The sequence below is a fragment of the Calidris pugnax genome, unplaced genomic scaffold (assembly GCF_001431845.1).
Source record: "Calidris pugnax isolate Ruff unplaced genomic scaffold, ASM143184v1 scaffold21, whole genome shotgun sequence".
In the NCBI taxonomy this organism is placed as follows: domain Eukaryota; kingdom Metazoa; phylum Chordata; class Aves; order Charadriiformes; family Scolopacidae; genus Calidris; species Calidris pugnax.
In genome coordinates, this window is record NW_015090770.1 from 2211650 (window position 1) to 2232630 (window position 20981).

The 20981-nt window shown below is 50.6% G+C and overlaps 1 protein-coding gene across 6 annotated transcripts in view; it reads left to right on the plus strand.

Annotated features, from left to right (window-relative positions):
- The first annotated feature begins 23 nt into the window (after positions 1-23).
- HEG1 (heart development protein with EGF-like domains 1) overlaps positions 24-20981 on the plus strand; it is a 56674-nt gene continuing 35716 nt past the window's right edge. For all 6 annotated transcript variants that reach the window (XM_014939673.1, XM_014939681.1, XM_014939690.1 and 3 more), the window contains exons 1-2: positions 24-230; positions 19640-19918. In XM_014939673.1, the coding sequence (XP_014795159.1) occupies positions 32-230; positions 19640-19918 (478 nt within the window). In that variant the 5' untranslated portion in view covers positions 24-31. The remainder of the gene's footprint in view (positions 231-19639; positions 19919-20981) is intronic.

Below are 20981 nucleotides of genomic sequence, written 5' to 3' on the forward strand. Positions count from 1 at the left end.
CCTTCCCCAAATCCATCCACCCCCCAGCGCCATGCCGACAGCTTGCACCCTCCTCTTGCTGCTGCTGCTGCTGGGGCTGGTCCCGCCGGCCGGGTCGTTGCCCCTCGTTTCCCCACGGAGTCGTCGTCTTCCTCCTCCTCCTCCTCCTCCTTCTTCTTCTTCTTCAGTGTCCCGAAGCCGTCTCGGCCGCCCTTCCTTGCCTCCCGCCGCGGGACACGCCGGCAGCCCGGGTGAGTGCCTTGTTCCGCCGTGGGGATGGGGATGGGGGTGGGATTTGGTCCCCAAAGTGGTCACTTTGGGTTCGCTGAGCATCCCAACATCACCCAGAGCTGCATCGGCTGTGAAAAAGTGCAACCCCCTCCCCAAAGAACCCCTCTTCCCAAAGAACCCCTCTCCCCTTTTAACTTTGCCCAGCCCATCGTGGTAGAGCGGGTGAAGAAGGTTTGGGATGGGAATCCTAGGTGGGAAACCCCAAATAGGTTCGTAGCTGCGTGGACCAGCTCGAAGGTGAGTGGTGGGAACTTCACAGAGGAGTTTAAGGAGGGCTTGGTGGGTACTGGGGGTACGGCTGATGTGTGTCCACCCGTCAAAACATTCCCAGGTGGGAAACTGGTGGCTCCTGTAGGTGGTCTTCAGGGTCTGAGTCACTTGCTGCTCCTCTCCAGACATGCCCTCACCTCACCTTAGGTGCTGACCCACGTCCAGGTGTGGGGCCAGATGCCATCAGCTCTCTATAAATATCCTCTCTCTCTCTGCGTCGCCTACAGACTGTCAGGTTAGTCATGTATAAAGTCACATTTTTCCTTGCACGTCACATCTACAGTGTCGTTATGAGGAGCAATGACTAGTTTGGTACTTTACAAATTATGCTGATTTTGGTTTCAGCACAGGATAAACTGTATCTTTCCTGGAACCAGCAGGGCTTGTTTCAAGTGTCACCCAGTAAAGTGGTTCACTTACATGCTGAAGAAGACACATAGCTCTAAGGATGACTAATTCTCAATGAGTTTGGAAAACACTGGATGTCTGCAGGTGATGTAAGGAAATCCAGTGTGACAAATGAGTCCTGTGTAAGTTTTAGGATTGATCGCCTGCTTGAGCTGGACTGTCAAATTTCATCTTTTGATTTCTGATGTGGAGAGAAATATCATGCTTTGGTACTTCAGTTTACTTTCATGGAGCTATGCAATTTCAGGAAATGTGACAGATCTACATTTATAACATTTTAGTTTTCTCCACAAACACAAGGTGTACCTTTGTAAAGTGCATCCACGCTAGACCCAATGTATAGTTGGGGATATTGTCTGGAATGTACCCTGCAGCGGATTAGAAAGCTCCTAACTAACAGTGTTTGTGTGAGAGCAGCCTGGTGACTAGGAGACTGCACTGAAATGAAGGAGATTTGGGTCTGTTCCCAGATCAGCCACTTCTTTGTGCCACTCCAAGTGTCAGTTTGTCCTCCAAACAGGGAGAGAATAACTCTGTCTTACCTGCTATCAACCTCGCGAAGATAAAAATCTGCAACTTGCCAGCAAAGTGCTCCCCTATTATTTGATGAGAGCGGCGCAAATTCCTCGGCGGACAGAAAAAAACTATTTAATTTCATCTCAGCTTTCGATCTGGCACCTTTTCCTGTGACCTTGATGACTCCTGAGAGTCAGCAGAGGAATGCGTTTCCTTTGTTAAAGAGTCTGAAAAGCTCAAACTATCTCTCCGAGTGCTGGAAAAGCCATTTGTCTGGCTACCAGCATCTGGCCGCCCGGCTCAGCGGAGGAGGCTTTGCTCCGAGCTGCCCGTGCTCGGCAGCTACAGGTGCTCGTGAATCATGTCAACCCCATCCAGAAGGAAGCGGGGAGGCGGGATGCACCGTGAAGGAGTGATAAATAACCCGGCAGTAGCTCCTCTCCCTGGCAAACAGCAGCATGAATTAGGCTGGGTCCTGACAGCCGCGATTCACTCGCTGTTAGCTACAGCTCTATGCTTGTCAGTCAAAGGGAATTGTTTGGTGTTAGGGGAGCGGGCTTGGGGGGAACCCCTAAATCACTCTCAGGTTGAGCTGTCGACGCTTGAGAAATCCCTGTTGTCTGTCTGGCCGCCGCTCCTGCCCCTCTGAGATGTTTTTTTTCACGTTTTGAAAACTCTTGCGTGAAGCAAAGGAGGGGGGGTGGGGAGCATTTCTTGTGAACCCATCGCCCCGGCGCTACGTGGAAATGAAGATTACATCTCTGTTTAGAGCGAGTCTGAGGTTCGGCGGCAAAAAAAGCCCTTTCTCAGGCAGGGCTTAGCAAGCAGATGGTGAGGCAGTGGGAGTAGAAATGGGGCTTTTGAGGCTCTCACAAAGCGTGGGGTGAGGGAGTGGGGTGGGAGCTGGGCTGCCCTATGGAGCCTTGCTGCCTTCCCTCGGACAGCATCTGCCACCCCTCCCTGCCAACCCCTCCGTGGGCTTGTCTGGTGAAGAAATGAGGACAGCTGGCTTCCCCGTGTTGTTTAAAGTGCAGGCTGAGTCCTGCGGGAGAGGAACATAGGAAAAAAATCAGTGAAGTGGGAAGCGAGGAAGCTGGTGGGAGCAGAGATAAAGTAACATCAAACCCCTCTGTGAAATCCTTCTTGGCAGCTGTTTCACATGGGCACCGGGCGAGCCGAAGGGCACCGTGTGCCAGGGCTTTGGTTCCAAGCTCTGTCCTTCTGCAGGTTTCCTTATTTTAGGTTTCCCGTCTGTGAAATGGGAATAATTCCAGTGACACCCTGGGGACAGCAGAGGTGGCATTGAGCCCCTGATAAAATCACCATGGCTGGGGTCTCCCCCTGTTGCTGTAATATCCCTTTTTCCTTTACTTCTGCCCTGCCCCGGTGCCCTGCCGTGCCGCCCGGCACCGTGTGGGACTGCCGGCAATGGGCTCGCCCTGAGAAGCTGATCTGCTTTTCTGCCATCTGTGTCCGGCCTTCCATCCTTTTTCCCTCTCTCCGGTGCCAGCTGCCACCTTTCTTTGCTGCTTCCCCAGTGGGAGCCCTGGAAATAAGGTGTGAAATCACCCGAGAAGGAATCGGCTTAGCTCGCAGAAGAGATTTCGGCCGGCTGCTGGGAGAAACTTCCCAGCCCTCTGAGAGGGGCAGAACAGGCTGCATTTATTCATGTATTTTTTTCAGCTTTCTGTCTCTGAAACTTTCTGTGTGCGGAAGAAGCAAATTTAGGAGTGAGGGCAGAAGATGGGGAGGATGCCCGTTTGTGCAGAAGTACGGCGTTAACCTCCAAACCGGCCTCAATTTTCACCGTGTGTATTTTGGGGCTCCTGGGGGCAGAAGCCCAGCTCTCCGTGCAGAGAGGTCTCAGGTGCTGCTGTTTAGCTTCGATAGGATTTCAGGTGGCCGTGGGTGGTGCAGGAAGGATGCTTCCTCCCCCTCCCGTGTGAGGACAGGGAATGATTGCCTCCCACACCTCCACATTGCTATCAGAAGACCCACAGGCTGGTTTCAGGGTTTTCTCTTCTTGGGCATCTCCACCGCTTCTCTCTGTGAGCCGTAAGTGGGTTTGGTTGGTGTGCTGTGAACCTGAACTCCCTGGAGTTGTATAGATTTAGCTCTGCTCCTTTGGGGTACATAATTAAAAGCAACAAAGCAAAGAGATAGGGGGGGGAAATAAAAGAGCAGCGTTTCAGAAAAGGAGGGAGGAGATAAGAGATCAGCTTCCCCGCTCCTTCCCCATCCCGAGCCCCTGCAGGTGATGAGGGTTGTGCGCTGGGTTCGCATCTGTCTGGGAGAGCACTTTGGGTGATATTTGAGTGGTAAATGAATACAGTCCAAGAGATAATTGTGTAACCTGACTGGCGGGGAGCACACAGTGGTGTGTATTGATTTACACCTCCACAGGCAGCGAACGCCAGTGCTGAGCTGTGAGCGGGGCACAGCAGGTGAGGGGACAGCTGCTGTACCTGCAGCCCCTAATTGGGCTCTCCACAAAGTCTCATTTCCCCAGCAGCCAAGCGGCAGGGCCAGCCCACGTCCCTTCAGCAGGCTCTGCTCCAGCAGCCATCCCCACTTCAGGGGGGTAATTTAATTAGCTTTAATTTTCGCTCTTGGCTGGGAGGATGAGGGAGACGAGCGCCAGCCTTGCTGGTGCAGGGGTGCCTTCCTTAGGCAATATTATTTTCAGTATCAAAAGTTGCTGATGCTGGTGAGTTTAGAGGAGTGTGGGGTTTCTGGGACAACCTGCTCTTAGACATCTTAGTTTTTGGGCTGGCAATCAGAAACTCTCCATGATTGAGCTCTCAAGCTCTCTGCGGGCTGTTTCCATCCTCCCCATCCCGGTCATCTCCTGGGGGCAAGTCACAGCAGCTGAGCTGATGGAGGCTGATGGCTCCATCACCATTGCATCTCTGGGAGGTGGCAGAGGATGATGCTCCTTTAGCAGAGGGGGGTGTAGTATCAGGCTGGAAAGGCAGTTGGTCTTGGTGTGGTTGTAGTGCAAAACTCGAGTGAATGCTGCTGTGGCTGGGACTGTGCCTGTGCATCCCAAATGTATGGCTGCTTCTTCAAACCCATAGCTTCTCAGCCCATCCCGCAAAAGGGATTTCGGGAGGTGTCTGGGCAATAGGAGCAGGGGATTGCTCTGTCCCGTGAGCTACCAAACCAGGCTCTGAGCTGTCCCCTGGGTGAAAGCTGAGGCCAAAGCCCAAAGCAAAGACCAAAGATGGTAGGTATGTGGTGGTTGCCTGGTTGGGTGCTACCACTGGCCAGCCTGGGCTCCGGGGCTGAGCACGGCTGCTGCAGGAGCTGCTGCTAGTCCTCCTCACTGCTGTTATGGCTTTACAGAAGGGGACTGAGGCCTTAGTAGCATCAATCTGGTCATAATGGTTTTATTTATGAAGCGTTCATTCGAGCTAATAACTGCCACCACCCCTCCCAGAGTAAAGAGCTATTTCAATTAACAATTTAAGCCAATAAAACCTATCAGTGTAGCAATGGAGTTTCAGTGCTGTGCTACAGAGACTAAGGCACCACCCAAGTCTCTGACTCTTCTGGAGTTGCTGCTGGAAGGACCCATTGGCCATTGCTGTGGCTTCCTCATCGATGGTAGCTACGTACCAAACTAGGGATAGGTATGGAGCAGTAGGGCTCAGCTGTGGGGTGCTCAAGGCAGGGCTGCAGCCTCCTAAATACCACAGGGAAATGAGCTGGATGGATCATGGATAGCCAGTGTGAACCCTCTGGATTCTGGCTTTGCTTCCCCACATAGTTTCAAGAGAGTTTCTGGGGTACGAAGGGTTGAGGAGGCTCTGGGTGTCTCTGCGCAGACAAACAGCATCGTTCACGCTTGGGCTGATCCACTCAGATGCACAGAGATCTCCTCTGCAAAGAGCCATGGCCAGATCCTGGCACCTGTTGTGGTGTCTTTCTGCTGTTGCAATAGTGCAAAGAAGCTTTCGGGGCAGATGGACCAGCCAGAGGGTCAGAAGGTCTGCTAAGCAAATGGAAGGTTGGTTGTTCATAATATTCGCTTGATATGTCCGATACAAAATCCATAGTCTGTGCCTCGTGAGCAAGCTTGTTGCGCGTTCTTAATAACCCAACCATGGGCCCTGTTATTTACATTCGATTGAAGATGTAGGTCATGCGATACAGATTTTCTCTTTCCTGATCGACTGAACATAAAAGGCAGAATCCAATTTTCAGTGGCAGTAAACCTGATTACAAATTCAAATTTTTATTTCTCTGAGCAGTTTTGTGACATTTGCATTGTAATTTGCTGTTTCCATAAAAATTAGAGCTTCGCTTGCTGGGATATTCATCCAGAGCAGATGCAAGAGGGCTACAAGCATAGGATCCATCAAAGAATGAAGTCAGTGGATGCCTATCAGGAGAAAATGGTTTTGTCATGTCTGGCCACCCTTCTCTCTCACCCTTTTCTGCATCCATACAGCTGATGTGTGTACACCCACCGCTATATATTTTTAATTTCCAGGTGTTGTACCATAACATCCCACTGCTTCAGCGAGGGGCACGGCTCACTCACAGCTCTTTGATTATGCAGAGAGTTCGTATTCATCCTTTCAGGCTGAAATCATTCGCGACTGAGGACGAGGAGAGAACTTTCCCACCCAAAAGGGAAATGATGTTGCATTACTGAGCGACCAGCCCAAGTTATAATATAATCTTAGAAAAATGCGGTTCCCTCGAGTAAAGGAAGCTCTGTAAACTTCAGCTCCTCCAAGCTGTTAGCATAGCTGTTGCCTGTGTTATAGTAACGCTGCTGTCAGGCTCGGCCTACTGAAGTGCTCAGGAGAGCACTGGGGAGAAAGGGAATAAGATCCAGTTCTTGTTTGAAACCAGGACCTTTTGAAGGATCTGAGTACTGTGAAGTTTATAACGCAGAGTTTAGGATCTTGGGTCACATCCCTTCTTTTCTGTTAGCTTGTTTGTTACCTCAGCTGGGTGCTGGAGGTTGTGACAGTCCCCCCTGGTCCTGAAGAGCTTGAAGGAGGCATAGGCAGAGCCAGGGTGAGCAGAGGGGTCGGCCAGAGGAAGGTAAAACAACTGCAAGGTTTCCACTAACTGGGGTTCTGGGGTCAAAAGTCTGGTTGTGTAAAACTGGAGGAGAAAGAGGCTCACTTTTAGAGCTGTCAGCGTTTGGGCAGACCCATGCAAGGGAGAAACCTGATAAAGTTGCTCTGTGAGCAGTAGATGTGGTTGGCTCTCTTCTGCTCACCACAGGGTGGGTGGTGTTAGTGTGGGATGTGTTTTATTTTCGGCTCCTTGGGCGCCAAGTGTGTTCAGGCCCCACAGCCAGGGCATGAACCAAACCACAGGGACCCTCCTTGCTCTGGGTGCAGCAGCTCCCCGAGCCAGGCACTCACAGGAGTTTTTCCAAGCAAAGTGTCCATTTTCGTGAAACCTGTAGGAACTTGCTGTCCTGGAGGTCCTCTGCCTTCCAGGCTTGTTTGTTTCAGTGTGCTGTGGGAGATAGATAGGAGGACAAGCCTATGCAGTCTCAGGAGCTTCATATCTTCAGAAACCAGTGTAGAAATGCATGAGATAAAAAAGTATCTTTTCAAAAGTGCCTGAAATGCAAAAACCAGCCTATTTCCTACAAGCAGGGTGCTTATAGGAAATATCCCCCAAGCTGTTGCTGCTCCCATCCTGCTGCCTTCGTCCCTCCTCTGCCTTTGGCTGAAGGTATTCCCTGTTGCCTGTCCTCAGGCAGGGCTGTTGAGGAGGGTTAGATCTGCTTCTGCATCCGCCGTGCCCTTGACTTTGAATCATTTGATAAATGGTTTTGCAGTTGGTTACTGAAGCATCTCCGGAGCCGCAGTCAGCATCTCAGCTGTGGGCGAGGGAGCGCTCTTGCCAAAAATCAGGATCTGTGTCGAGAGCCTCCTAAGATTTGGCTGGCTTTCCTTAAAACCCCAACTCCTGGAGTTGTTGTTACGGGAGAATCGCTTAGAGGGGGGAGAAAAAGAGCTTCTGGCTGTCGAGGTGGTAGATAAAAACCCCCTGAAAACGTGAGCTGCAAATCCAGGAGAGGCACAAGAAGTCCAGGATGACTGTGTTTAAAAATATTACTGGTTCAAAGCTGATCTCCGGAGTTGTTTGAGTCCAGATGGAGTGGCCGTTTCAGACGCTCCTGCTTGGCAGGGCTCTGCCCGTGTGTCTGCAGGAGAAGTGCAACCATCTTAATCATCTTGCTCTGCTGGGAAAAGAGATGGTTCACAAAAGTGCTGGGCAATGCAGCAAGAAAACGGGGTGCAAACCCAGTTGTTTTCTGCCCAGCTGTCCAAATACCTTGTGCAAGTGCCTTGACCTTGGCAGATTGACCCTCCACTGGGAGAAGCACGCTCCATCTGTCTTTTCATTCTTTGCAAGGACATGAAGCTAGGAGGACTTTTAAAACTGCCTTCACAGCATCCTGACTGTGGCCTGGCCCGTTTAAGCTGTTTAAGGGTGACTGTGTCACTCGTGATGCGACCAGATGCTGCAGGTCCTTCCCTTGGCCCGTCTTGGGCTCCCAGGCAGGGCTTGCAAAAAGTCCTCTGGGAACACCATGACCTTTGTGGTTCTTTCACCAAGGCAGACATGGAGATGTCCGAGGGACCTTTTGCACAGTGGTTAGATGGCAACGAGGATCTTGCAGCTGAAGTTTGGGAGAAAATATCCTTTTCTTTTTAACCCTGAGCTGGTTTAGCTCTGGGATGACATTGGCTGGGAAAGGACTGAGGAGGAGTCTTAAATGGTCTGATAGATGAAGGGTTAACTGGGCAGGGTTGACAGTTGTCCCAGGGGTGCAGTCTGGGCTGCATCTCTCTGAGGACATTGTGTTGCACACACACATTCAGGGCGTTTTTCTCAACATTTTTCAGTGTGGTGTTTAAAGAGGTTTTAAAGGCTGTTACAGGAGTCAGTCTGACCTCTTGCCTCTTTAACAAGGTGGATGTTGTTGTCATTTCTGCTACCAGAACCACCCTCAGATTCCCTCAGGGATCTCCAGACTGTGGAAGAAGCTCTGTGCAGGAGTTTTGGACTGATGGGTCGGGCTCCTTTGGGTTGCCAGTAGCAAAGGAGGGCTCCTTTTTTTTTTTTTTCTTTTCTTTTTTTTTCCCTGAAGAGCATGCTAAAAGGCACTTCTGCATCTGGAGTGACAAGAGGAATTTGGATCTATAGAGCACAATTATCCACGTCACTGCTTGTTAGGATGCTGGTGTTAACACCCTTCCTCTTGTGGAAAATCTCTTAAGCCCCGAGGACCGGCGTGAAATGTCATGCTCTGTTGAACTTCACTGAAGCGGGGATGAATCACACTAATTTGAAGTTTTGGCTTCAATATGTTATTGGAAAGATACCTTCTGTGATAGCCCAGCAGCAGGGTACTGCAGCCCACCCAGGGCAGCAGGACCCATCTTGGGGGGAGGAGTATGTGGCGATGGAGTTAAGAGATGGAGGTTGGAGTCTGGATATTTGAGGGGTTTAGGCTTGGTTTTGTTTTTTGAACACTTTATAAAAGCAAAAGGCCGGACTGGAAGGGATCTCCCAAAGGATCTTGAGACATCTCCCCTTGCAGGATCACCCCAGAAGATGTTTATCTAACATGTTTCTAAAAATTTACTCCAGAGAAAGGCTTGATGGCTTCTCTGAATAGTCGTCCCACTACATCTGTGCCATTATAGGTAAGAAAAACCTTTCTTATCAGGGAAACTGTAGTAGCTGATAGTTAAACCTTCTGCAAAGAAAGATATCCCATACAAGTGATGGCCAAGTTTGACTCGGCATAACTTGTAAGATCTCATGAGCTGACAAGTTAAGGTAATTTAGCAATCGGGGGAGGTAACGCAAGAGGTAACCCGGTGTATTGAGCTAATTTCTACCTCTGTGATGGGAATGAATTTCCAGGAGTGGAAACATCAGCAAGCCAACTGAGCATGATTTGCTTTCCTTGTCAATTGGAATCAAGGACCCTGATTGTGCAGCATAATACTGCTCTTGTAATTCAGCCTTTATCTTTGTGCCGGAGCTGGGCATAATTGTATCTGTGTCTGGAGGGACAAGGAGAAGGGTTTCAGTAGCTGCTGCTCACAAAGGCATCTTTAGAAAGCTCTTTACCCCTGGTATAAGCTTGGAAGAGCTCAAAGGAAAATACCCCTGGGTAGCTTTAGGCATTTGAACAGTCATCATTGTTTGATTCGGATTCAGTTACAGGACTAACATCTAAATGTTAATTCTTTTTAGGATATTATCAGCTCTTTCAGCAAATACAGAATGGGGCTGCAGTATTAGACTGGCAGCCAACCCCGCAGATAAAAGCCCTTTGAAAGGATGTTTCTTAGGAGGGAAACTTGATCAGAGAATGAAGAATAATCATGAAGATGGTCTTTTCTGAGGGATGTGGAGCAAATATGATGCGTGAAGAAAGCCAAATGAGGCGAGGACCAGGAGGTTTCTAACCTGGGGCATGGGAGTACCAGCAATTTTGCATCCCCTGAGAGTGGTCCATACTGTGCAGACAGAGATCCTCATAATCCTGTCCTGCAGATTGCTGGTGTGCCTGGAGATCATACAGTGCTGGGTAAGCTGTGTCACACGCTGGGTTAAGACCCAAGTTGATGGTCACTTGAAGGCAAGAGTGTGCCAAGGCAGTCATAGAATCATAGAATGGTTTGGGTTGGAAGGGACCTCAAAGATCATGGAGTTCCAACCCCCCTGCCATGGGCAGGGACACCTCCCACTAGAGCAGGTTGCTCGAGGGTGTGGGTGTGAGGTGGTTCTCTGCTGGCTAATACAGGCCAGTGCGTGGGCAGATGGGCTTTGGGTGCGGATTTCTGGCCTCTTGATCCTCTGTGCTGCCTTGCTCAGCACGCAGTGCCTGTATACACCAAACCTGACCGTGACCTGACCCTGGCTCCCGAGACAGCTCCATCCTGCCCTTCTCCACCTCCCGTTTGCACTGCTGGCCGTGGGGCTGCCGGCTGCGGAGCAGAGACCCCCCACGCAGCCCAGTGAAGGCGTCTGGGTTCCAGCTTCCCTGAAACACGTGTAGAAATGGTAAATTTCTTCCCCCCCAGTTCTCAGAAAGGAAATACGTGACTGCAAAGGCGGTGGAAGAGCGGTGGAGGGCAGCAGGAGGGATGCTTGCTTCAGCCACCCTGGTGCATGCTGCTCCTCTGCAGAGGCAGTGGTGGCCGGTCGGTGGGTGCCAGCAGGGAAGGACCTGGCTCTTTCCCTGGAAGAAGGAGGTCCGGCGCCATCCTGAGCCCTGCCACTGCTGCTTCCGGCGGCGGATCGGTGCGGTGTCATCTAGGAAATGCGATTTAGATCATCATCCTTTCGCAGCAGATGGGGGAAGGGAAGTGGGGGGCCCTTATCTCTTCTGGGGATTAATTTATCTTTAAGCTGCTTTATTTTTTTGCCTGTTTGCTTTTTTCTCAGTCCCCTCCCAAGTTTCACCGTCCCTTGCTGGAAGAGTAGGGGCCACGAGAGCATCTGTGCTTCCCACTGCCGTGACACCCATGCCCTGCAACCCCCTTTAGCTGGGAGGTGAGGGCTGGGTGTAAGGCTTGGGCTGCTGTCAGTTTTCCCCTGGGATGGGGTTGGATTTTGGTAGTCTACATGGAGGGAAGAACCCAGCAAGCCTTGTATCTGTGTGTCACCAAAATGCATCCACCCCTTGGTGGCCTTGTGATCTTCCTGCATCAGTGAGGGCCTTTCATCCTTCTCTTCCCCAACACATCCTAGAGAAGTTGGTCAGTTCCCAGGTTGGTCCTCTTCCCTGTTGTGGCCACTGGCCAGCAAAGCTCTTTGGAGCATGCTTAACGTTAAGCACAGAGAATAGTTCTCTGGGGAGGTCTTCTTAAGTGCATTGCTGGAGTGAGACTCTGGTCAGGACACCTGGACCAAAGCCCACCCTGCAGCAGTGGGCAGCTCCTGGGAGCCTGTGGCAGCCTTTGGCTGCTCCTGGTGTGGTCTCTCAAGGTGGCAGCACCCCTTTTCCTACTCCCTCCTCCATCTTCGTGGTATTTATTGTCCCCTCCTGGTTGTGGGAAGCAGCTTCTGGGCTCAGGCAACTTTGGAGCAGGGACCTGGGGATTTTTTTCCAGAGTCTGACCTGAAAATACCACCTTGTTTTCTCCTGGGTTGGCGAAGGGCTGGAGTCCTGGCTCCTGCTGCACATGTGCCTCACACCACTGGGCATCAATTTTTGGTGTGCACTGAGGGCTTGTGCAGAAAAATCTGTGCGTCAGCCCGTAGTTCTCGTGGTTTTACACCCCATCCCAAATAATCACAAATACCAATAGTTTGGGGGTTTTTCCCTGTAAGATCCTTTTAAGTCAGATACAAGTCGCTGAGCATACATCAGGAGTAAATAAGCTGCATGGAATGACTTTGGTTATACATGAGGTCAGACAGAATGAGCTAATGCTCCCTTCTGGCCTTGAAATCAAACTTCTCAGAAAGTAAAATTTCATTCTGCAGCTTCTAAGCTGCTAGTGCCTTTCCTTACGGAGGAGCCTGAGCCCCGGGGCTGTGCATCGCTCTGCACCTTGTGTGTCTACTCCCCCCCTTGTTGCTGAAATGATAGGTCCCTGCTCGGAGGCAGTTTTCTTCTATTGCCCAGTTTAAAGGAGGGCAGGCAGCTGCTGGGGGCGTGCGATGGTGCGAGAAAGTCATACGATGGATTGTGATGCCCTGGTTAACATGCAAAGGGTAATTAATCTCTGCACAGCAGCAGCGGGCTAGCTTCCCTGGAAATATTGCCCCATGTGAGATTTTCACCGGTTGCAAACCTTGCAGAGAAATGTCCAGGTTTCTGGAATTTTTTTATGTGAGAACTCTGGAGAAAGGTCCACCTTAGAAATTAAGTCGCGTGCGTACAAAAGCCATCAGCGGCATCATCCTGCTCTCTCCAGCCCCATTTCTTTCCACTTATCCAGCACTGTACACACTACCATGGCTTTTTTTTCCTTTTTTATTTTTTTTCCCCTTTCTTTTTTGCAGCCAGGATGTTTTTTCTTGCCTTTTTAGCTGTGGCTTTTTCCTTTTTTTTTTTTTTTTTTTTCCCCTTTCTTTTTTGCAGCCAGGATGTTTTTTCTTGCCTTTTTATTGTTCCAGTGACCTAGCAACTCCACTTTGGTGGAGCCCTGCCAGGAGACTTCCTCCCCGAGCCGTCTGACAGTCTCCAGCAGCACTGCCCTCGGATGGGAGCACGAGTTGAAATGACACCGGGCCGAGTCCCTGCACGGCTTTTGCCCTGCCCTCACAAGTGCCAGCAATGGGTACCGCTGCTGTCCCGCCGAGCCGAGCTTCCAGGGGACTTAAAAAACCCTGCAGAGAGGAAGGAGAAACGCTGCAAGGGTGATATGTTCTTGTAGCATTTCTGCAGGACGCTGCAGAAAAGCCTGGAGGGTTTTAGAAGCGAATGAGGTGGTGCTGTGACCCAGCTTTTGGGATCCGCGGGGCAGGCAGCGTGGCAGGAGACATTTCGGCGTCACAAGGCGGTGGGAGAGGGGACAGAGGGGAGGTGTGAGTGCTTAGAGAGCCGTGCCATTTGGGAGATTTCTTTTTAGCTTATTTTTATTAACCTTTACTGAAAACACGGAGAAAGAAGTCCCTTTGGTAAAGTGCTCCTGGACCCATTGGCGGGTGCTGGGGCAGAGCTGCCTTCACACCCCCTGGGTCTGCAGGGGCTTTTCCTGTGTTAAAGCCAGAGGGGACACTTCTGAGGCAGATGATAAATGAGTGGACAAGTAAGCAAACACAGCTATTTTGGGCTTTCTGCTCAGGAAAGGCAGCAGGGACACGAGTCCCGGCGCCTCTCTAGGGCTGGAGGCTCAGTCCCCTCTTCACTGGCTATAGGGATGGATGCATTGGGATTTTACTGGAGCCTTGGCATGGCTATGGGGTTTTTTTGGGGAGTATGAGTAGTCATGAGGCCTCTTGTCCCTGTTGGAAGTGGACTTGTATTTGAAAGTGTTTTCCAAAGACTCAACAGTGAAACAGGACTTTTTTTTTTTTCACTTTATTTTATTCAGTTGCCAAAAGCTATTTAAAAACAAAATCTCATGAAAAGAGGTTTAAGGTGCTGCTCTGAGCCCTGGGCTGGTGGTTTTCAGGCAGCATGGGTCCGTGAATTCCTAGGGATCTGCGGATTGGACCCAAACTATCCAGAAAGAGTGAGTAAGAAGCTCAGGGTTTCGTAGGCTTGACATGGTGATCCAGGGACCTGCACCTCCCCAGAGAAATGTTTAGGACACCAAAAAGAGGGTGGAAACCACTGGATAAGCAGGACAACATCCTGTCCCTGCATTGTGCAGATTTTATCCCCGGTGGCAGGCGGGCTGCATGTATGCATCCCACGCTTTTGGAAATGACCACAGGTTCCTGCATGCTCTTTATTTCAGAGTATGCGTTTCTCTGCTTTAGGGTGCTACTCTTAAGACCAATAAGTGGATCCTTTTGTTTCTTACGACATCTCTGAGCATCAGGCTCTGGGATCATTAAAAAAAGGGTAAGAAGCAAAAGTGGCCTTTAACATCCTTCGTGGTTTTACAGAGGGGAGATTGTAGTGTGTTTTTTGTCTCACAAAGCAGCACTGAAGCAAAGTGCCATGGCCTGGCATAGGAGGGGCTGAGGATGATGCTGATGTCCCCAGCCCCGTGGGCACCCATCACACGTAGCAGCCAGGTAGGTGTTTACCACCTGGACCTCAGAACTTGCAGGGGCTGCTGCTGGCATTAAGCTCCCATTGCCTTTCTCGAGCTGACATATTAAAGCTCCAGTCACCTTTGGTGGCTGGATAAATCCTTCGTATTATGGTTAAAATGATTTGAAGTCCTGCAGATTGCTGTCCTGCTCTGCCCGGGACCCAGTGGAGAGAGGATGAGGGGCACAAGGACCAGAGCAAGGCGCTGCCAAGGGATGTGTCTGTAGGGTACCCCATCCAAACTGAGCCCCACAGCAGGGCAGGAGGTGCTGGCAGGGCTCCTGACCTCTTCTCTTCCCCATCGCCCCTCTCTCTCCTCCTTTCTTCATCCAGCCTGAATGATTCCTTTTATTAATATCGCAAGAATTAGCAAAAAAGGATTGACCGCATGCGGTTAAAAACCTCTCACATTCTTCCCGTGCTTAGTGCACACGAGGGACCTTCCCCAAGCAATATTATCAGCGTGTTTATGCTCAACTGACCCGTCTCCAGTATGAAATTTTTTTTTTTAAGCTCCATTTCACCCCCCCCTCCGCCCGCTCCCCTCCCCCCCCCCCTTGCCTTCCACCTCGAACTGCTTCTTTCAGGGCAAGAACAAGGAAGGAAATTGAAAAATCCCAGAGCGCCCTGGACAGTCCAGATTTAGGGCTGTAGCTTTTGTTCGCACAAACTCACTTGGCTCCCAACCGGCCTCCACCCATGATCCCGACATCCGCAGCAGCCGTTCAAAACACAGCCCGGAGCCCGGCCCCGGCGGGGACCGGCAGCCACCCGTGCCACCCGCTGCTCTGCTCCCCTCTCAGGCTTCTCCTCCCTCACAGCCTGCCTCCCTTCCTAACCTTTCCCTACAGCCGGGCAAGGAGTTTTCAAAGTTGAGATGAGTTTTGTTTTGGATTTTTTTAATTTTTTTTTTTTTTTCCCCTCCGCGAGCCTGGGATGATGTTCAGATTATGCAACGTTAACAGATGTGGGCTCTATAATTATAGCTGCCTGGCCTCGGGAGGAGCCCGCTTTAGCTTCACGCGTGCTCAGCTCAACGTGGGATGCTCCCGGGGTGGCCGTAGCCCTGGCAAACCGACCGCTCCATGGGCGGCCACGCCGGGGAACCATCCCTGGGGAATTGCCACCCTCCCCAGGAGGGGCTGCTTTGGGGTGAAGGGCTGTTCTGGGCAGCCAAGCAACCTCTCTTGGCTTTCCTTCTGTGCAAACACAGGTTAAATTTGCGTTCTCCGGTCAAAAGAGTATTTTTCTGCCCTTTGAGGAGAAAAATCCCTTCTGCAGAAAAGCAGCGGGGCTGGGATAGCTGGTGGTGCACCTTGGGGCTGCGATGCTCCTACCAAAATGCTGTCTGTGGGGTTCCTGCTCCCCTGGATACATCCCTCATCACTCCCTGCCCTAAAAATGTGTGAAAGATCGCAACCACTGCTGAAATCTCACAGTATTGTGTTTCTCAGTGTTGTGCTGTCCTGGGGTTGAGCCTTGAGCATCACCCTGACAGTGCCCCAGCAGCAGCCACCTCCTGGCCAGGGCGATGCTCGTGCTGCGCCCAGGGATGGAGACAGAAGATCGCTGGCCCAAAAGGGATTTTTCAGTAGTCACACAAGGTAGACATCCAGCCAGGCTGCCAGGGACAAACCCAAAGCCTGGAGAAATCAGCTGGAACTTGATCTGTTTGTCCTGGCCGCTTCATAACTCAGCTCCCAGCAAGCCGCGGGCTTGTTATGCTTGTGAAGAAAAAGTAACTCCGAGCCTCGACCTGTCTGGTGAGCATCACTGCTAGTTTTAACTGGGAAGGAAAACACCGGTCTGGTGGGTGGCGGGAGGGTTTTGTGCTGGAAGTCAAATATTTCTCTTGATGGCTACGGTCGTGTGGAGTTAAACTGCAGAAAGCAGTTGGCAGCTTAGGATGTGATGAAATTGTTAGTGACAAATCTGTACCTGAGCTAAAGGGCCGCTCTGCTTGAAGCCTTTAGTGCATCACGGGAGGCCAGATGGTTCCATGTGTGTTTTTTTGAAGAAGTTTGCATCTGGTCCATCCTCTCCAGCGGGGGGCTATCTTTGAAGGCTAATTTCTGCAGGCAAGTCAAAGAGGAGATTGCGGTTGTCTTGCATGTCTGGCAGGCTTGATGGCTCTGTGATGAGCTGAGATTTCACGTCTTTTTTGTTGAACAGCCCGATGTTTTCAGGTTTCCTTACTACATGCTGTGGGTTGGATTTTCCAGCATGGCTCATGCTCTGCACCCACCAAACCGGGGAGCTGAGCCCGTGCTGGCACCAGGTTCTCCCCCCTGCACCAGGGCCTGGCACACTTTGCAGGGCAGAGTTAAAAATGCCAGATGACTCTAAAAACCCCTGTGTAAATAATACCTTCTTTTTCAGCCCATCCACTCCTTGGCTGCACTCAAAGCTAGGTTTGCTGGTGCCCAGGATAAGGGGAAAGGTTTTCTTCCAGTTTATTCCCAGCAGCTCTGCAGAGATGAAAGAGGATAGAGAAAACTCCAGGGTAGATTTGCGGGGCAAACAACAACCAGACAAGCAACCATCAGTATTTAACTTTTGAACCGGTTGTATTCAGCCAAGGGTCATAGCTGACGGTACTGCTTGCTGGCTTTTCCAGGAGTATTTTTAAGAAGTGGCAATTAAATGCCTGCTGCAGTGCCCCACGCTATATATTTTAGCGTGCCTGGCTGGAGTCCTTGTTGACAAATGACTTGGCAACCTGAGAAAGCAAATTTCTCTCTGTCTATACTCATCCCCTAGGGGTTTCTTTAAGCATCTGCTGCTTTCCCTTTCTTCTGTGCAGCAAAGCTGGCTGCTGGGGCACAGTAAGCATGAGTTGCACAGCTGAAAGCTTTTAGCGAGAGGGGAATGAGGGAAATTCAACCTCCAGGCCTCCAGCACACCCAAATTTTTCAGCATCGGGGCAGCTATAAATGGACTCGTGGGCTACAATTACAGGGCTGGGTATTGGCTTGCAAATGAGAACAGTGAGATTTTGCGTCCCCTCTTCCAAATGGCGATGACAAGCAGCTTGTTTTATGGGACAGGAGGTGGCTCACAGCCGGCTCCAGATGGCTCGGTGTGTTCAACGAGGTGGGCATCACAGCCATGGCTCAGGCTCTCAGTAAAGGCACCCAAGGGTGCTCTGTTCCACCACACCTCTTGTCTCCTTGAGCTTCGTGGTGCTCAGACTCCCCGGATGAAATGCAGACTGTCCTACCTACATATCTCTATTTTCTTGGCGAGTTCCCACTGAAGCTATTGCAGATGGTTAGAGAACACCACTCCTGAAATTGCCACCTCTGGTGTGACAGGTACAGCAACCCCAAAGGAGACATGCAAGGCTAGGAGGAGTAGTTGTCCCATGGGGGTTTCTCTGAGGCACAGCTTTCTTACAGAAAGTGCTGGGAAGCCAAGGACAGATGTGCAAGGCTTAACCTTCAACACACTGAGCCGTGCAGCCACCCCAAAGGCGACATGCAAGGCTAGGAGGAGTAGTTGTCCCATGGGGGTTTCTCTGAGGCACAGCTTTCTTACAGAAAGTGCTGGGAAGCCAAGGACAGATGTGCAAGGCTTAACCTTCAACACACTGAGCCGTGCCTTTAGCTGCTGCCTGGGTATCATCTTCAGCCCTATTTTGAGATGCCCATGTGGGTGACAGGCAGGACATGTCCCATAGCTCGGTGAATCTCTGAGCTGCAAAGTGGGGAGAGTGCCTCTCCCAAAATATATGACTTTTCTCGGTTTCTTGAGAGGCTTCAGACTGTGTCACCTTACATGGCAGTTTCTCTAGCCAGGCTCCCATTCTGCCCACTCAGCAAGTACAGCACATGTTGGGCTATTCCAGCCCAGAGATGGCGTTTTGGTGATAAAGAAGGTGGGCAAAACTGGGATCTTGCTGTTTCAGGTGACACAGCTGTGATTTGGACTCACTTTGACTTGTTGTGAGCTTTGAAGAACATCTGCGACTGCAGTGCCAGACGAGCCTCGGGGCTGTAACGTAGGGCAGGGACGGCTGCTGTTGCTGCTGGTTTTCATGTGACTGATGTGCAGGGAAATCCTGGCGCAGCCCTGGCTGGTACCACAGGCTGGAAATGCTGATTGCCCTGATGAACCTCACTGGAATGGCTCATGGCAGCTCTCAGTAGATGCTCAGCTCCAGGCAGTAGCAGGCTGGATGGCAGACCCAAGGCTGAAGCTGCAGCTACTGCACCGAGTTCTGCTGTTGCTGCTACCGCTGCTCAGCCTTAATGATCAAGCTGAGAAGCTGGGTGCTGAGTCATATCTTAAGTCCTTGCTTAGGGCCCAATTTGGGAACATGTTTCTATTCCAGAGATGCACACAGCCATCTGTGTGCTTTTGGAGATCCCATAAAGCATGTAATGTCTGTTGGCGTCCCTGGGAGCAGTAATTTCTAGGTCCATGAGATACAGCAGGTGGTAGAAATGCGGAAGAAACTTGTGCAAAGAGGGGATGAGATTGCTGCTGTTGCCCATCGGCACGGTGGGGAGCAAGCAGAGGGAGGGGCAGAGCTAGCTAAGCTAAAGGGTATTGCTGGCTTGGGAACCAACATTTGTTCCATAAATGTGTTTATTCATTTTCTAAAAAAATAAGGAAAGGATTCTGGATGATGGGAGAGGTGGGAGTTTGGAGCAGCCTTCTAGCAGGAGAGAGAGCAGGAGAGAACTGATCCCAACACTTTTAGGATGGAGCAGGGTCTCCGTCCACCCTTGCTCACAGAAAATGGACCTGCAGTCGCACAAACTTCTTCTCCATCTTGTTTCTCATGTTCTGGTAGACATTAACATAAGATACAACAAGATATCTGTCATCCTGGGGTTCAGCTCCTGGACAACCAGTGTAATCCACACCATATGCTGATCTCTTCTGTTTGGTGCCTGGTGGTGTCTGGATGGGTTATACCAACCCTCCTGTTTGCCTTGCAGTTCTCAGCCAGCTTCATGCCAGCTCTCTGGAGGTGGTGGGACTTGAGGTCAGGCATCCAGCAAACACTGGCTGGGCAGAGAGAGGGAAGATCTATGTGGCCTTCCCTGCTCCCATCACACCCTCGGAATGGAGCACATGGACTGTGCTGGGCTCCAGCTGACCATCAGCTCTGGAGACCTACACACTCTTCCCATGGACTCCACACTGCACATACCTTCATCAGTTGTTTGTTTAAAACATTCTTTTTGCTCCTTTAAAGATTTATTCCTCCTAATGCACAAAAAAGGCGTGATTTGAATTAATCTCATGCACAAAGGTGGGTTTCAGCATTTGGCCCCACAGACCAACCTAATTTCCACTGGTGTGAACCCAAAAATAAATTTCATGTCTGTGTTTTGATTATGCAGAATTTTCTCTAGTGTAAATGAGATCAGAGATTGGCCTCAGTGTTACTGCCAGGAACCGAGCCTGACTGGATTTTAATTTTTTTTTTCTTGTTATTCCTTTCAGTCATTGAAAGCAGCCATAACGTCAGAAGAAGTTCAGACACGGAGATAAGGACTTCTGGTGCTCTCGTGGACAGTGTGGAGCTGGTGACGATGCCGGCCGGGAGCAGGGAGCGGGCGTCACTGCCAGCCAGGCACGGCGCGGTGCCGGCAGAGAGTAGAGTCACGGGGCACGTTGGTCCCCTCGCTGGCGGTGGGGATGTCACCCTGCCGGGAGCAGAACCCCCAGACACACCATCTACTGGGAGAGCAACCCACCTCCTCACCCACAGTCATCCTCCTGGTGAGTTTTATCAACACGAGACTCCCTGTTTGCCTTACCCAGGCCAGGGACTGGGTGTAGCTGGTGAATTAGGAAGTATTCCCGTCCCACTGCTAGAAATTAAGATTTTTGGAAGAAATCCAATGCCAAGAAAGCTGATTTTTTTTTTTTTTTTTTTTTTAATGTCACAATGAAGGTGATTCTTGGGAGCTGCTACTGTTGTTATTCACCACCCAGCAGCACCCCAGAGACTCCTGCCCATCCGCGGAGTTCAAAGGCTGCACACAGAGCTGAGACCTCTGGCATCCCCATGTCTCCTCCTGGGAGGAGCTGAGCCCCACCACGAACCCAGCCTAAATTATAAGTGACCCACTTAAAAATATCTGACCAGCTGCATCATGATTTGTAGCTGAGGTCCTCCCATGGAGATCGTGCAAATGAACACTTATCTTTGGGCTTGTTCATAATCTTCACCACATCTGGTGGGACTGTGGTCATGAGTAGACTGATGTACTTTTTTAAGCATGCCACTAAATCAAAGCCTGTTTCTCACACCAGCAGGACCAGGCTGTGCTGATTGCCCTGTCCCCACTTCGGTTTTTTAATTAATACCCCAGATGAAATAAGTGTCTTGCTCAGATACGAGCACAGAGCTTTTCTTTAATTTTTTAATTCCTCAATTTTTTTCCTGCTTAGGGATGAGAGTATGGAGCTAGCACGCCCAGGCTGCCCAGCTGCTCGCTCTCCTGGCAGAAGCTATTTACTGCCTTGTACTTTTTTAATGTTTTTTAAAAAAGAAAGTATCTGTTTCTCTTTCCGTGCACAAATGAAGACAAATTTCAAAATACTGATATTTTTTGGTGACAGAAACTCTCTGTTCCCAGCAGCCCCTTTTGCAGCGTGACTATCTTAAATAGAATGGCTTCAAGCTGGAGGGGAACAGATTTAGATTGGAGATTAGGAGACAGTTCTTCACTGTGAGGGTGGTGGAGCACTGGAACAGGTTGCCCAGGGAGGTGGTTGAGGCCCCATCCCTGGAGATATTCAAGGTGAGGCTCGACAAGGCCCTGGGTAACCTGGTCTA